The sequence below is a fragment of the Eriocheir sinensis genome, chromosome 48, assembly GCF_024679095.1.
Source record: "Eriocheir sinensis breed Jianghai 21 chromosome 48, ASM2467909v1, whole genome shotgun sequence".
Taxonomy (NCBI): Eukaryota; Metazoa; Arthropoda; class Malacostraca; order Decapoda; family Varunidae; genus Eriocheir; species Eriocheir sinensis.
The window spans coordinates 4,318,098-4,334,488 of NC_066556.1; the positions used below are offsets into that span (position 1 = coordinate 4,318,098).

Below are 16,391 nucleotides of genomic sequence, written 5' to 3' on the forward strand. Positions count from 1 at the left end.
ACGGGGCAGAAACCCAGCCAGTCGGTCCGCCAGTGAGCTCTCCCTCGCTACCAGCCCGCTCGCCCCAACATACTTTTATTCTTTTCGTTTGTATTGTATCAAAGCTCGCACTCGTGTCGCCCATGATGCATCGCGGAGAGAGAGAGAGAGAGAGAGAGAGAGAGGTTTGTCTCTTACACACACACACACACACACACACACACACACACACACACACACACACACATACACACACACACACACATTAATCGGTACACATGTTGTTTGGGTCCATGGTAAATCAAATAGTAGGATTCCGTGTGTGTGCGTGTGTGTGTGTGTGTGTGTGTGTTGTTTTATTTTTGTTCTCTATGGCGCAGCAGTAAACAGGCTTCTCTCTCTCTCTCTCTCTCCAACATAGCTTATTAAACGTCTTTCCTCCTTCTCAAACTTTTAAATAAACAACAAAACTTAAATCCCATCGTAGGACAAACTCTTACTTATTTTTCCCCTCTCCTTCGTCCTCTTCCTAAATATTTATCACTTTTATGGTCGTCTCTAACGTTATACACAAGTGATGTTTATCGTTCAGGCTTCTCAACTTCAGTCATCGTGTTTTTGAGTCAATATTTACTCGGATCAGTTACGTTAAAAAGGATTTCTCGTAGTCATCCCTTCTGTCTGTTTATTCCTTCTTCGTTGAGTTCATAATATTGTGTGTGATTAGTGTGTCTCGTTGTGTGTGTGTGTGTGTGTGTGTGTGTGTGTGTGTGTGTGTGTGTGTGTGTGTGTGTGTGTGTGTGTGTGTGTGTGTGTGTGTGTGTGTGTGTCTCTCGAAACCGGAAAGACATTTACAAACAACAACAACAACACTCGTCAACACTAGCACAAGGATAACCCACACTAGTAGTATTTCCTAACTCTCTCTCTCTCTACCACGACTTTCTCTTCCTGGTCTTAATTCACTTCCGTCTCTTATCATTTTTTTCCTTTCTTATTTTTTTTTTCTTTCCCTTGATTATACGGCTTTATTTTCTTCGTATTTTTCTCCTTTTCTTCTTTTTCTTCTTTTTACTCCTTCAAATGCTTCTTCTAATTTTTGTTCTACTTCTCTTTCCTCTTCTTCGCCTTCTTCTTTTACTTCAACTTTTTTTCTTCTACTTTTCTTGGTCTCCTTTTTCTTATTATTATTATTACTCTCTTTTTCTTTTCTTCTTCCTCTTCTTGATTCACTTTTTTCCTATACATATTCGAGTAAATGTCTAGCATAACATTTTTTCAGCGGTTTCTATAGTATATTTTTAAGAAAGGAATACTAGAGGGTTTTACTACTACTACTACTACTACTACTACTACTACTACTACTAATACTTAACGCATTAAGAACTACTACTGTGGTTGTCGATGGTATGTGTGTAGGAAGGATTGAGGACAGGCGACCCTTCTCTCTCTCTCTCTCTCTCTCTCTCTCTCTCTCTCTCTCTCTCTCTCTCTCTCTCTCTCTCTCTCTCTCTCCCTCCCCTCCTTCCTACTTTTTATCTTTATTCTATACTTCCCCCTCCTTATTATCCTCTTCCTCCTCCTCTTCTTTCTCCTCTTCCTCCTCCTCCTCTTCGATTCCCTTCTCTTACGCTACACATTTAAGGTTTGCTATCGAGATACACAGGCATAGACGCGACTCACCCTTCCTCCTTTTTCTCCTTTATCTCCTCCTCCTCCTCCTCTTCCTCCTCCTCCTGGGTATCCTTCAGTCTTCCCCTCGAATCCCCAGCCGGTCCAGCTCGCCCTTGACTAAACCTTAATCCTCCTTATGTCTTCTTTTTCTTCATTCCTTCCTTCCCCGACCGACCTTGGCTAGCCCGTCCTTCCCTTCCCCCGTTTTCTTTTCCGTTCCCTTTTAAAAGAACGCCCTTAAGTGAATAGCGGTTTTGGAGGTAAAAAAAAGATAAAGATAATGATGAAGAAATGCGAAGGAGAAAAGTAAATTGCTTGTATTTTTTTCTTCTTTCTTTTCTTTCGTCTTTTCTTCTCTTCTTATTATCATCCTCCTCCTCCTCCTCGTTTGTCTTTCGTCTTTTTCTTTTTCTTCTTTTTCTCCTCCACCTCGTCCTCATACTCATCCTCCTTCCTCTTCTTCTTCTTCTTCTTCTTCTTCTTCTTCTTCTTCTTCGTGGTCTATGTTTGAAGAGGACGAAGACAATGAATGTTAAGGAAGATAAGAAGAAAAAAAATGCGGGTGGAAAGGAAAAAGAAAAGACTGGAGTTTGTGGATTAGAGAGAGAGAGAGAGAGAGAGAGAGAGAGAGAGAGAGAGAGAGAGAGAGAGAGAGAGAGAGAGAGAGAGAGAGAGAATGCAAAGAAGAGATAAGGAAAAGGTCAAATCATGAGAAAAAAAAATACCCAAAGAAAAACTGCGTACGCTCCCCTCTCTCGCCCCCCTCTCTCTCTCTTTGAGCTTACGAATCACGGTATCTGCATGACAAGAGAGGTTCTGGCATGATTCAGTATTTTATCTTTAATTTGACTGCGGGTCGGCGGCGGCGGTAAGACCCGTTTTGGCGAGGACACAAATTGAGCTTCCTGATTGAGTGAGTCTGACGGGCCGCGGGGGGACGCCAGGAGGGATGCAGGTGTGGGTGGAGAAAGGGAGGGAGGGAGCGCGTCTAGGGCAAGTTGAGGTGGAGCGAGGGAGGGAGGGTTGAAAGAGAAAAGGTGGCGCAAGGGACGGAGGGAGGGAGGGCGTCAGGGCAAGTGGAGGTGGAAGAAGGAAGAGCAGGTGGAGCAAGAGAGGGAGGAAGGGCGTGAGGGCAAGTTGGGGTGGAGCAAAGGAAGGAAGGGATGGGGGAGAGGTGGAGCAAGGGACGGAGGGAGAGAAGTAGAGCAAGGGAGGGAAGAAAGGAGGGCAGGTGGAGTAGGGGAAGTGGGAGAGGTGGAGGAAGGGAGGGAGGTAGCGGGCTGGTGGTAAGCTTGAAAAATGGCAGCGTGGAAGGGAATGCATGTTCGAGTTCGTGACGCGGCGGGGAAATGGAAAAAGTATACAGAAGAGTGAATGGAAGAAAGGAAGGGAGGAAGGGACTGAAGTAATTCAAGATAGTAGAGGTTTTGGATTGTTTAATTGTCTTGTCTTATGGGAAAGGAACGAATATTGGAAAAAGTATACAGAAGAGTGAAAGGAAGGGAGGAAGGGACTGTAGTAATTCAAGATAGTAGAGGTTTTGGATTGTTTAATTGTCTTGTCTTATGGGAAAGGAACGAATATAAGAAAAAAGTATACAGAAAAGTGAATGGAAGAAAGTAAGGAAAGGAGGGACTTTAGTAATTCAAGATAGTAGAGGTTTTGGATTTTCTGATTGTTTTGTCTTATGGGAAAGGAACGAACATGTAAAAAAAATAGAAAAAGTATACAGAAAAGTGAGTGGAAGAAAGTAAGGAAGGGAGGGACTGTAGTAATTCAAGATAGTAGAGGTTTTGGATTTTTTGATAGTTTTGTCTTATGGGAAATGAAAGAAAATTGTAAAAAAAAAGGAAAAACACGAAACTAAAAAGAAAGATGGAAAGAAGGAAAAGGGTAAAAGTAAGGGTTTAGAATTATAGAGAAAAAAATAAATTAATGTGTTGAATAGGAAAAAAAATAGGAAAAGCGAAACTATAAAGAAAGATGAAGAGAAGGAAAAGAAAATAAAGTCGTATGTTGAGGAAAATGAATTAATCGGTAAAAATAAATAAAAAGGAAGATGAAGAGAGGGAGAAAGATGAAAGTAGAGTTTGAAAATGAGGAAAAAAGGCATGAATGTGTAAAAAGAAAACAAAAGAAAAAATAACGAAACTAAAAAAGATGAAAAGAAAAAGGTAAAGAGATGAAAGTAAGAGTTAAGAACGATCACGTCGAGAAAAAAACGGGAATGAAAGTATAAACATAAAAACAAAAACAAAAAACGAAAATAAAAAGCAAGATGAAGGAAAAAGAGAGGAAAGACAAGGAAAAAAGACGAAAGTAAAATAAAGTATAACGTTACGAATCCATATGTATACTTTTTTGTTGTTAAATGGTGCGGCATAAGTGCGAAAAGAGAGAGAGAGAGAGAGAGAGAGAGAGAGAGAGAGAGGACCTTCGACCTTTCCTGCATCTTCCTTTCTAATTTATCATTTTTTCGTTTTCTTCGTATATTTCTACACATTCATACCATACGCTCTCTCTCTCTCTCTCTCTCTCTCTCTCTCTCTCTCTCTCTCTCTCTCTCTCTCTCTCTCTCTCTCTCGTTGTATATTATCATTATCCCTCTACATACACTTATAACCATTTCTCTAACAACCATTTTTCAGTCATCCAGCACACAAAATTATGAAAACAAACTCCAATGTTACAACCAGACTTTGAAACTTCCCCAATTAAAGCTGTTTCTAATATATATTTAGCGCTGAAGAAATGCGCCAGAAAATTGCTTACCGTCACTGGAGTCAAGCGAGGAATTAAAAAAAGAAAAAAAAAGGTTCTCGAAATGGTGGAGGAAAGTTGGACACAGACTGAGAAAAAAAGATAAAACAAAAAAAATAGTAATGATATGCTTCAAGAATTAGGAAAATATTGTGTGTGAGAGAGAGAGAGAGAGAGAGAGAGAGAGAGAGAGAGAGAGAGAGAGAGAGAGAGAGAGATAAAAGAGAGAGAGAGAGAGAGAGAGAGAGAGAGAGAGAGAGAGAGAGAGAGAGAGAGAGAGAGAGAGAGAGAGAGAGAGAGAGAGAGAGAGAGAGAGAGATCCAGGTAGAAACGAAGAATATTATAAGAACAGAAAATGAGAAAAATACAACACATCAGAGAGAGAGAGAGAGAGAGAGAGAATAGGCCCGTTACCCACCCACCCACCCAGTGCATGGAAAAGAGCCCTGTATTTGAGTGGCCGCCGCTGGTAACACTTCGGGATCATAAATACTCGTCAGCGGCGCTCACCTATCGTTCCCTGGCTGACACCTGCGGATTATCACTGTTGGTCCAGCCACTCACCGTAAACCCTCGCTCTTTATACCCGGAGCGCTCGGTGATAGACGCACTTTTTTTCTTTTTTTTTTCCTTCCCTTTTTTCCCTTTTTTGTTTTTGTTTTGTTTTCGGCGGTTAATTGATTGTTTTTGCCTTTTTTGATGTTTGTTTGTTTGTTTGTTTTGGTAGTGCTCTAATGGTGGTGGCGGTGGTGTTATTATTATTATTATTATTATTATTATTATTATTAGTGCTGTTTCTGCGGTTATATCCGTGAGAAAGTCGAGGTTTTGGAACTTTTTCTTTAATATGTTTGCAAATAATTCTAGTTTCTTTTTCTCAACTAGTGCCTCTACTACTACTACTACTACTACTACTACTACTACTACTACTACTACAACTACTACTACTACTACTATTACTATTACTACTACTACTTTTCGACCAGGGCACATATATTTCTGAGTAGTCGAACGTTCAAACGAGGATACCACATGATAATTATAATATTCGGTGGGGCCTTTTCTGCTCTATTTTCGCCACTGAGGTTGTTTTGCTAATATTCGACGCCGTTTAATGAGGTCTGTGTTTTGGGACGGTATGAAACTCACCTTTAAAATTATAATGTCCATCACCGCTTCTATTTTGAACTGCCTCTTTTTTTTTTCGACGTAGAGTGAGCTATTGTGGTTGATTTTTTTAATGTATGTTTGAGATAATTGAATAAGGGGGTCTCGTGGGAGGAGGGGAGGGAGGGGGATGAATATTATATAGTAAATTTGAAAACATATGGACACGCTATTCTTTTTTTTCTCTCGTATTTAGCTAGAGTTGATATTTTTTTTACCCCAGGGTTGAGGAGGGACTGAGATTGTCATTTGTGATACATTTGATTTCATTTAACTAAGTACGTGTTTTCTGTTTCATATGTAAGTCAATTTTGAAACTATAATGAAGTCAGTATTATTTTTTTCTATCGTATTTAGCTAGAATTGATATTTTTTTTTACCCCAGGGTTGAGGAGATACTGAGATTGTCATTTGTGATACATTTGATTTCATTTAACTAAGTACGTGTTTTCTGTTTCATATGTAAGTCAACTTTGAAACTATAATGAAGTCAGTATTATTTTTTTCTATCGTATTTAGCTAGAATTGATATTTTTTTTACCCCAGGGTTGAGGAGGGACTGAGATTGTCATTTGTGATACATTTGATTTCATTTAACTAAGTACGTGTTTTCTGTTTTATATGTAAGTCAATTTTGAAACTATAATGAAGTCAGTATTATTTTTTTGCACTTTTACCGCCAGCAAGTTGTTATGGATATTTATTCCTGCACTACATTCAAGGCTGTTAGTGAGGTTTCTGTTGTGGATATTGCATGAATTTATAATCGTACTGAACCTCACCTTTTCCATTTAATTTCACCTCTTTTTCGCCTTAGAATAACTTATTGAATATCTGAAGAAGTAGTTTATTTTTTATGATGTTTGCTCAGTTTAAAAATATAAGTAGGCCTACCCTCGTCACCCTCATTTTCTTACTTTTACCATTCCTTAAATTCATCCAGTCATGCTGAATTTATGATATATTTCAAGTAAAGCGACGTAAATCATACTACACATTTTACGTATTTTGCAACTGTCTCCTCAAGTCTTTAACGCTAAGAAAAAACTCGTTGCAATTATTTTTTCTTGTATCCTGTTAGTGAGGTTGAATTTATAATGTATTTCAGGCAGAGCGGCAAAGTTAGGTACAAAACACATGCTTTACGTATTTTGCAACTGTCTCCTCAAGTCTTAAACGCTAAAACAAAAAAGACTAAAAACTCGTAATTAGTTTATCTAGTGTCTTGTTCGTGAGGTCGAATTTATAATGTATTTCAGGCAAAGCAGCGTAAGTTAGATACAACACATATTTTACGTACTCTGCAACTGTCTCCTCATGTCATCAACGCCGAAAAAAACAACCTTCCTGCAATTACTTTCCTTCCTCGGTGTTAATTCGGTTAGGTTCCGTTTACACCACACACCCAGGCTAACGTGTAACTCAATCCCGTACACAGTGGAGCCCAGTTGTGTCTCCCTCGCTTGTTCTTGTGGGGCAGACACTTGATGAGGTGCATTTGTGTGATGAGGAGGATGAATAAACTGGAGGGTGTAACGAGAGAACCCACACTGAGTTAATTGGCGTTCCCGAGGACAGCGCATCGTCAAACCGCCTTCTATTTCCGTGTGATGTCGTATTCATAGACTTCAAGCTCCTTATCCTCCCCTTCTTAAGCTGTTCCTTTGATGCTCACCTGTTTTTTTATTGGTTTCTCGTCATGCAGGTTTTTTTGTGTTCACTTATTCATGGACAGCGAAGTTAAGGTGGTTTTATATATTCTATGTCACGTATTGCCACTAACTACTGCTTATTCATTAAAAAAACACCACTAAGTCAAGGTTCAGATGGTTTAATATATACTGAATCACGTATTCCCACCTAATACTTCTTATTCAGTAAAATCAACAAAAAAATAAAGATTCGGGTGGTTTGATATGTACTGAATCATGCATGTCAAATAACTACTGATAATTCATTAAAAACACCACTAAGTCAAGGCTCAGGTAGTTTAATATATACTAAACCACGTATGTCTGCTAACTACCTACATATACTGCTTATTAGCCCGTCCGCTGCGATTGGCACGGATTTAGCCTTTACTGGTAGCCTGGAAACATATACTCCCAGGTCTTTCTCTGCCTCTGTGGTGGATAGTGGCGTGTTTCCCATGTGGTATTGGTGTGCTGGACTTTATATTTTACTTCATTGAATTTTAACAGCCACTTTTTGATCCATTTCTGTAGCTTGGTGACGTCTTGTAGGAAATCCGCAGTCAAGGGGTTATAAACGCTGCAAAAAGTCATGGTTCAGATGTTTTTTGGCATCAAACGCATCGGCTAGCTACACTTGTATTGCTCAACATCACAAGATTCGAAAGGCTTCTGGGAAATGGTTTTATGCAAGAAATATTGAGTCACGCAGCCAGCATTTTTTTTTTTTTTTTTTCGCTCTTTTTCATACTTTCTGTAAGCTCATGTTAGGCGCTCTCCCCTCACGCTCTTGCGAATTACACCTCATGTTTGGAAGTTCTGAACCTTCCCTTCCCTTCCCTTCCTTCCTCCCTTCTTTTCCTTCGCTTCCTTTCCCTTCCTTTCCCTTACCTTCCATCGTTCTCATGCTTCGAACCTTCAATTCCCTTCCCTTTCCTTCCCTTCCCTTCCCATCTCTTCCCTTCCTTTCCCTCCCTTATCTTACCTTCCTTCCCTTACCTTCCCTTCTCTTCCCTTCCTTTCCATCCCTTCCTTTCTTTTCCCTTCCTCCCTTCCCTTCCCTTCCTTACCTTCCCTTTCTTTCCCTACCCTTCCCATCCCTTTCCTCATGCGTGATAGTGTTCCTTTGTTATCCTTTTTTCACCATTAATGTTATTATTATTACCTCGCGTGTCGTGTTAACCCGTACGTTCTGTGAAACAGGCCATACATACTACACAGCGAACCTTTTCTCAGTACGTGCATGCAAATACCGTCGAGGGGGAATGGGAAATGAGATACACGGCCAGATAAAAACGAGAAAGTATATATATGTATGGGGAGGCGACGTATGACTTTGAATGTTCCGGGAAATGAGAGTTATGTTGGGAATGTTTATCACGAGTCCATGTAATTCAAGACCTTATACATTTGCTACTACATATATTTTTCCCCTGAGAAGAAGCAGGAACCTCCATTTTTAATTTACAGCTGTAGTTATAAGAGTAGGCTATGTTAATGGAGTATACCCTTAGTTGTGGTGTTAGGGGAATGTTGTTTTACTATGATTTCAAGTTCAGTTTCTCGTGGTTATATTCATGTGAGAGTGAGTGAGTGTGATGTGTGGTATATATAATGTGTTGGTTAGTATGAGTTAGTGTGTGTGTGTGTGGTGGTGGTGGTGATGGAGGTGGTGGTAGTCATGGTGGTGGTGATAGAGATGATCTTTGAGGAGGTGGTGGTGGTGTTGGTGATGATAGTGGTGATTATGGTGATGGTGCATATTGGTGGTGATGGTGGCCGCGCAGGACACTAATGGTTGGTCTTGTCTGCAGGTTGGCGGCGCTGCAGAGGAGTGGCGAGGATGGCTGGAAGAACAGAGTCAAGAAGGACGGCAAAGACTTCAACTCCAATGTCACTCTCAGGCCAAAGGTAATTTATCGCATTTTTCTCCGATGAAATATTACGGCGCGGGAAAACTAACCAACCTCCCCCTGATATAACGTTTAATGATTTCCTTTCAGAGTTTGTAGGAGAATTTTCATACATCAGTTCATATTTTTTTCTTTTCACACATCTTTTCTTATTATTTTTTTTCGTTTCTAATAGCGTTCTTTTTCATATCAGAACACCGAATATATACACTCAGTTCCCATCAAGACTTCCTATCCATGTTAATATTTATCTATGAACGTTTTCCTCACTTAAACATTAACTAATGAAACTGAACCATGCTTCACGTATGTTGACACAGCCACTTCTCTACACATCTTAACCACATAACTTCATTTATATCAACACAACCACATCTTCACATTTCTTAGCCATCACTAAATCATCTCTTCCTCCTCAACCACAGCCCGTGGGAGGCCATCGGGAGCGGCCGGTCAGCCTCATGGACAGAGTGTCGGCCCTGGAGACGTCTTCCCAGCAATGGCGGGGCCGCGTCACCCAGTCGGATGCCACCAAGTTCACAGTGGCTCACAAGATGGCCTCCTCGTCCACCTCCTCCGTGCCATCCATCGTCAGTGGGGGGATGAGCCCCGTCATCGCGCTGAGCACAGAGCAGTTACACACCCCCACGGGAAGCCCTCTCGCCGAGCGCAAAAAGAGGTCTCCATGCCAGAAAGTCTTCAAGAGTAAGACTGGAGGAAATATTCCCTCCCTCGTGAACAAGTCTAGTCCATCCAGCCCGAGGAAGGCCTTCAGGCGCAGTATTTCCACCCCACAGGACGGTGAAAAGAAAGGTGGGCATTGAGACACAAGTTCTGTTTGAAAAAAATCTGTAACATGCTGCTATTTTATGTAGGTTTATGTTTTCTAAGTCAACACAGCTATGGAGGAAATAGCTTTGGAAATTATGAGTAGGTGTGTCAAGAATCACTGATGAAAATTAATTGTGTTTCTCCTTCCCAGCTGAGGTCCAGGAAGGCAACAGTGTGTCCGTGCCTCAGGTTGATGACGATTCCTTCAATGCCTTCTTCAGCAAAGTTCCTGACAGTCCGTCACTCGCCTCAGATGACACGCCGGAGATCAACGAGGCGGACTTCGACCACATATCAGTCACAGCTTCCCAACTGTGAGTCGTGGTTACCATCGCTGCCTTGCCATGAAACCTAAACAGCCTCACTTGTATGGTTTTGGGAAGTTAAAAAGCTTACACGCATGTCACTCACCACATGCCCAGTGCCGACCTTTATGGAATCTTCTGCCATTATTGTTTTTATTTATATTAACATGACATTTGTAACCTTGATCACTCGTGCACTTTTGCAGATTAGCACAAAAATCTCAGTGGTATATGAAAACTATATCCACTTTTATTGTTCTATTTGATGCACTGATTTTTGTTATGTAGAAAAAATACTAACACATGAATATATTTACCAATTTTCTTGCATTTGCATGTCTTAGCAAACAAATGGATGATGATGACTTGTAAGTGAATGAAATGCTTTAGAAATTATCACTATTCTTGTAAATTAGTACAATGTAACTGCACCTGAAGATAATCATTGTCATAATATGTTGAGTTGTGTTCACGGTTAAAAGTCAGAAAACACCTTTGAAAAGTTTTCCTTCAGCACCATTATGCACAAAAGTTTGACAATTCAGGTAACTACTTATCTTGATACATACCCAAACATGATTACCGGTTCACACCATACCCAATGCATCCCTTCCCTCCCAGCGTGGTGAAGAGGAGGAGTGTGCGTGTTGCCCGCCGCCAGGTGGCCTCCCGCAACCCACTCAAGGCCTTGGCGGCGAGGGAAGACATCAAGTCCGAGTACATGGAGGTCAAGATGGGCACGGGGGAGAAGGAGCTGCGCAGGATGAAGGTGGAGGAATGTAAGTATAGCCATTAACTCTTCTCTTTGCAGTTTTAGGAGATATATTAACCCGTCCGCTGAGATTGGCATGGATTTGGCTTTCACTGGTAGCCTGGTAATACATAGTCCCAGGCCTTTCTCTGCCTCTGTGGTGGATAGTGGAGTGTTTCCCATGTGGTATTGGTATGCTGGATATCCCCTCCCAAGGTTCATGACTTTCCATTTTTCTTCATTGCATTGTAGCAGCCACTTTTTGTTCCATTCCTGTAGCTTGGTGATGTCCTCTTGTAGGAAATCCACAGTCAAGGGGTTAATGGTTCACCTTATTTTTTAGTGTCTAAGAACTCCTCTCTGGCCGTTGAGGCGTTGGCTGGGTTGGCGTCCAGGGAAAACTTCTCAGCTGTTGCCCTGAAGAAGGTGGAGAACAACCCAGTGGTGCGAGAGATGCCGCCTTACACATCCCTCATGCTGCTCCACGTCAAGGGCCGCCGCCACGCCCAGACCCGCCTGGTGGAGCCGCTGGCCGCCAACATCAACACAGGCGATGATTTTGTCCTCATCACACCGTCAGACGTGAGTGACCGACAAACTCTTATGTGGTAAACCAAACAGCGAGGCCTAATTAATTTCACATACATATTAAAACATACCATCTCTCTTTGCTTTTGAATTTATTAGGACGGTGCAGATGTAAATTCTATGATGCACATTATAAATACATGCCTGAAAGTAGTAAGTTTCAATATTACTACCTTTCTTGTGTTAATGCTCAATACATAACTATATTTCAGATCTTCCACTACAAAGGAGAGTTTGCCAATGTGATAGAGAGGGCAAAGGCTGCTGAGATCGCCCAGTACATCCTGCAGAAGAAGGACATGGGCGTCGCCGCGACCAGGGTTGTGGAAGTTGATGAACAGTCCCCAAGTGCACGGAAGGCAAAGTTCTGGCAACTTCTTGGTGAGATACTAAATATTATTTTAGATCTCTTTGATTTTTTGGCAAATCAGTTGATGAATCCTTTACTTATAAGAAAGAAGAGACAGCAGTCAAATTCTACATAAACCCTCATTTTGTGTGTCAAATCTTACAAGTTACATGGAAATACTATTTGAAATGTTGAAATTCATAGGATAAATTTACACTGCATTTTTTTGCAATCATTTACATTAAAAAAATTGTCAGGTTATTGTAATAGTGATAACTATTAGTTAAGTACCAGTGAAGAAATTAATATCTAGAAACGTCATACTATTTCTTACTATCTTTATGTTCAGGCGGTGACGAGTGGAGCGAGGCGGAGCCAGCAGGTCTCCCTGAGGAGGACGAGTACGTGGAGGCGGCGCTGGTGGCGGCCAACAAAGTGTACGAGGTTCAGGAAGACTCACTTGTGCCTCTGCCGGACTCCTGGGGACAGATGCCCAAAATAGAAATCCTCTCATCTGATAAGGTTGGCTTTATTCTATGTTTGTGTTCCCTGTGTTGCCGTAGTTCATCATTCCTTGCAGCTTGGAAAACTTGCATATCAAAACAGTATAAGCATGTACAAAAAATAAGGCAATCTGACCATCACACCAGCCACAGTATGTGTATATTTTGAATGTTCCTAATATGGTTGCCTTTGTTTTATTGTCTTTCATAACTCTCTGCTGAAATATATTGCATGTCAAATTAAAAATCTCATCGGACAGCAAGACCCTCATAGGTACTTTAGCTAACCACATGTTGTTGGCTTTAATGATCATTCCAGGGGTGTTAGATTAATTTGTGGCTTTGTTGATCAGTCTATGCCAGAGATCAGCTAACAGCAGTCTTCATGGATCTCTCTCCCCTTGCCGCAGGTCTTGGTGCTGGACTTTGGCTCTGAACTTTACATCTGGGCGGGCAAGCGAGCCTGCGGGGACGAGCGGCGGCAGGGCGTGGCGCTGGGCCGGGAGCTCTGGGAGGAGGAGTACGACTACTCAGAGTGTGACATCAACCCCATCATGCCCATGACACCAGTGGCTAAGGCAAAACTGAAAGGTCAGTAGTGTCTTCTTCAACCACTCCAGGAGATGCAAACCATTCCACTACATGGATGTATGGAATATACTTGAAAAATTGTGACCAATTTTTTTTTTAAATATTAAAATGAAAATTTATTTTATTCCTTGTCAGTAATTCACCTTTCTCTACCCCAAATAACAGGTACTCGCCCAGAGTGGGGACTGTGTGCCAAACTCACAGAAAATGTGGAAACCATCCTCTTCAAGGAGAAGTTCATTGATTGGCCCGACCTTGCCCAGCAATCTAGGATCAAGGTATGTCTCAAAATATATCAGATTCAGTGCACAGAATTTATTGAATATCATTTTGTTTCATTTTACGTAAAACTTATATTCACATGTCCTGGCATCACAGCAAATCACCAAGTGTGAATTCTTAATTGGTGACTTCTTCTCCCAGGAGGTGAAGAAAGAGCTTGACCGCTACGTGGCCCCGGTGTGTGAGCTCCAGCCCTGCGACGCCAAGATGATGCTGGAGGAACTGCCGCAAGAGCCTGACTTGGTCCTGGAAATGTCCCACCTGGGCCGCGGCGTGGAGTACTATGACGAAGAGGTGTGCTAGTGGTGGTGGTGGTGGTGGTGGCGGCTCATGACTCAGACTGGCATGTGCCACACTGCTTTGTTTCCTTGATGCTCTTCTCTGTATCCTCTACACATCGCTATACTGACTGTATCAGTGATCTTATAGTGTAGACCTGTGCTACTGAAAATTTCATTGTGAGAACTGAAAAGTTTCCTGTGCCTTGTTGACTTTAGTTTTGACTGGCATCCACTGTTGAGCAGTGGTTGGTTCAGTGCTCTTAAATCAGCTACTGCTAGCCAGTGGCCATCACCTGTAGATAGCAAGAGGCATCTTCTCTACCACCGCACATCCTGTGAAGCTCCTCAGACTAGCGCCATCTTCAACTATCTACTTGATGTAGCTTGCTGCTGGTAACAGGACTCTACCAGTCCAGTTGTAGCCACAGTGGTGACTCCCCAGGACCTTCGCCAGCCTGACCTGGTCTTGCGAGGAGTTGCCATGTGACGTGCATATCCTTTCTGGTCCTTTCTTCCATCCCTGAACCTGGTTACCTGTGCTTTGGTGCCTTGTAGATCAACACACTTCATTTCAACCCTTCACTGCACTAGTCATTCCTTTCTTTTCCACTTTAGTTTATTATTTCCACTGGTCAGGGCATGATGTTTTACACTTTTTTTATTAGTTTTCTTCTGTTTCTGTATTGTTTTGCTTATTCAAGTGCCTAATTTTCTTTTCATATGCATCTAACACAGTATTTTTATGATATATTTTCACTTAAGTTTAGTTTATATTATATTTTAATTTTTCTTACTAATTGATTTACAATTTCTGTAGTAGTCCATTCAATAAGTTTTCCATTGAACTACACCAAGTGACCTTGAGTGTTTGCCCCTCGTCCCCGGCCCCCCCGCTAACCACCCTTTACTCCCCTTCCTCCCCCACTCACCGGCCCACCTCACCTGTGCTGCTGGTAACACTGCTCGCTGCACCGGCAACACCCCTCCTCCTGTCATATTCGTGCTGCCTTCAAAACCTGGTGCCACCCTTGCCAATCACCTCTAATGGATGGCGCATTAACTCGCTTGGTGGACGCGGCAATCTCTTTGATGTTCACGGGCTCAGGAGCGACGCCTGTTGACCATTTCCACGAACGACTTCAAAGTGTGGCATGTGTCAGAGTACGGGAAAGTGCTGATGAGCGAGGCTTCCCGCACCCACCTGTACACCGGGGACACCTATGTTGTCCGCTGGTACTACCTTGTGACGGCCACTGGCAGGACTCTCAAAGTGAGTAGCCTTACATCACCAAATCCACCATAGAAAGATTTTTTACGAGGCTTATTCTGAGTTGTATTTTAATGTTCAAGTTAATTGATGTGTTAAACTAGTAATATAAATGAAGATCTGTGATTTGAAGTGTATTGAATTGCATTTGAATTACTAATAGAAATGAATATATATCATGCCTTATAAAGTCAACAGTTTACTATTCTTTCAGTACTAACCAATAATTTACATTTATCTTTTTATAATTTTTTTCCCCCAGGGAGAGCCATCCAAACACAACGTTACTGGCAGAACCCGGGTGGCGTACTTCTTCTGGCAGGGCTCTGACAGCTCCGTCTCAGACAAAGGTGTGTCCGCCCTGATGACGGTGGAGCTGGACGAGGAGCGAGGGCCCCACGTGAGGGTCTCCATGGGGTCGGAGCCTCCAGCCTTCCTCAACCTGTTTAAGGGCGGACTTGTCATACACAGAGGCCGGCAGGATGACGAACACCCACAGAAAGACTGGAAACTGTTTATTGTGCGAGGAGAGCTGGAAAACGAGGGGCACCTGGTGGAGGTGGATGTGGACTCCAGTCACCTCAGGTCCCGAGGGTGCCTTGTGCTGGTCAGCTTGAACACAGGCGTCATCCACCTCTGGCTTGGCGCGAAGGCCCTCAAGGGAACCAGAGAGGTAATCACATTGAAGTACCTTTATGTCCGAGCACAAATGATTATCCTGCTTTATTTTGTGTTTTTTGTTTTATCATTTCCTTTGTCATTGAATCTAGTGTTAACCCGCCCGCTGCGATTGGCACAGATTTGTCTTTCACTGGTAGCATGGTAACATATACTCCCAGGTCTTTCTCTGCCTCTGCAGTGGATAGTGGAGTGTTATGTTGGATATCTCCTCCTGAGGTGTATGACTTTACATTTTTCTTCATTGAATTGTAGCAGCCACTTTTTGTTTCATTCCTGTAGCTTGGTGATGTCTTCTTGTAGAAAATCTGCAGTCATGGAGTTAATCATGAGTTGTTTCTTGTGCAGGTTGCAACCACCACGGCCCAGAAGCTCTTGGAGACCTCAGACTCTGACATGGGATGGAGAAGCACCACCACCAAGAAGATCAAGAAGCAGTATGAGGGCGCCGAGTCCAGAGACTTTTGGGAAGGCTTTGGAGGCTCGAAGAACAAACACTACTCGCTGCTTGACGATGAACACTCCTATGATTGGACGCCGCGAGTCTGGCATCTGGAGGCAAAACACGACTCCTTCCAAGCCTCAGAGATTGTGTGCTCCTACAGGGCAACCTCCACACCCAACCCTCTGCCTGTGGTGCAGTCGGACCTCTACTCGGCCCAGCAACCAGGTGGGCTCCAGTGCTATTGTATTGATATTGTTATTTTATTGTATTGTACTCTTATGCACGGGAAGCCTCAGAAAGTATCTCCACATATCACTTATTGACCACATTGAACAG

The 16,391-nt window shown here is 42.3% G+C and overlaps 1 protein-coding gene and 1 long non-coding RNA gene across 6 annotated transcripts in view; both read left to right on the forward strand.

Annotated features, from left to right (window-relative positions):
• The window catches only part of LOC126981474 (supervillin-like), a 229,315-nt gene that overhangs the window by 208,477 nt on the left and 4,447 nt on the right, over positions 1 to 16,391 (forward strand). For all 5 annotated transcript variants that reach the window (XM_050832547.1, XM_050832551.1, XM_050832550.1 and 2 more), the window contains 13 exons: positions 9,086 to 9,182; positions 9,610 to 9,997; positions 10,167 to 10,329; positions 10,942 to 11,099; positions 11,415 to 11,653; positions 11,872 to 12,040; positions 12,358 to 12,530; positions 12,922 to 13,102; positions 13,268 to 13,380; positions 13,526 to 13,678; positions 14,771 to 14,935; positions 15,195 to 15,605; positions 15,959 to 16,280. In XM_050832547.1, coding sequence (XP_050688504.1) covers positions 9,086 to 9,182; positions 9,610 to 9,997; positions 10,167 to 10,329; positions 10,942 to 11,099; positions 11,415 to 11,653; positions 11,872 to 12,040; positions 12,358 to 12,530; positions 12,922 to 13,102; positions 13,268 to 13,380; positions 13,526 to 13,678; positions 14,771 to 14,935; positions 15,195 to 15,605; positions 15,959 to 16,280 — 2,732 coding nt within the window. The remainder of the gene's footprint in view (positions 1 to 9,085; positions 9,183 to 9,609; positions 9,998 to 10,166; positions 10,330 to 10,941; positions 11,100 to 11,414; positions 11,654 to 11,871; positions 12,041 to 12,357; positions 12,531 to 12,921; positions 13,103 to 13,267; positions 13,381 to 13,525; positions 13,679 to 14,770; positions 14,936 to 15,194; positions 15,606 to 15,958; positions 16,281 to 16,391) is intronic.
• Positions 2,405 to 3,855, forward strand: LOC126981476 (uncharacterized). Its single transcript, XR_007733953.1, has 2 exons — positions 2,405 to 3,190; positions 3,313 to 3,855. It is a non-coding gene; the product is annotated as an uncharacterized LOC126981476 (long non-coding RNA).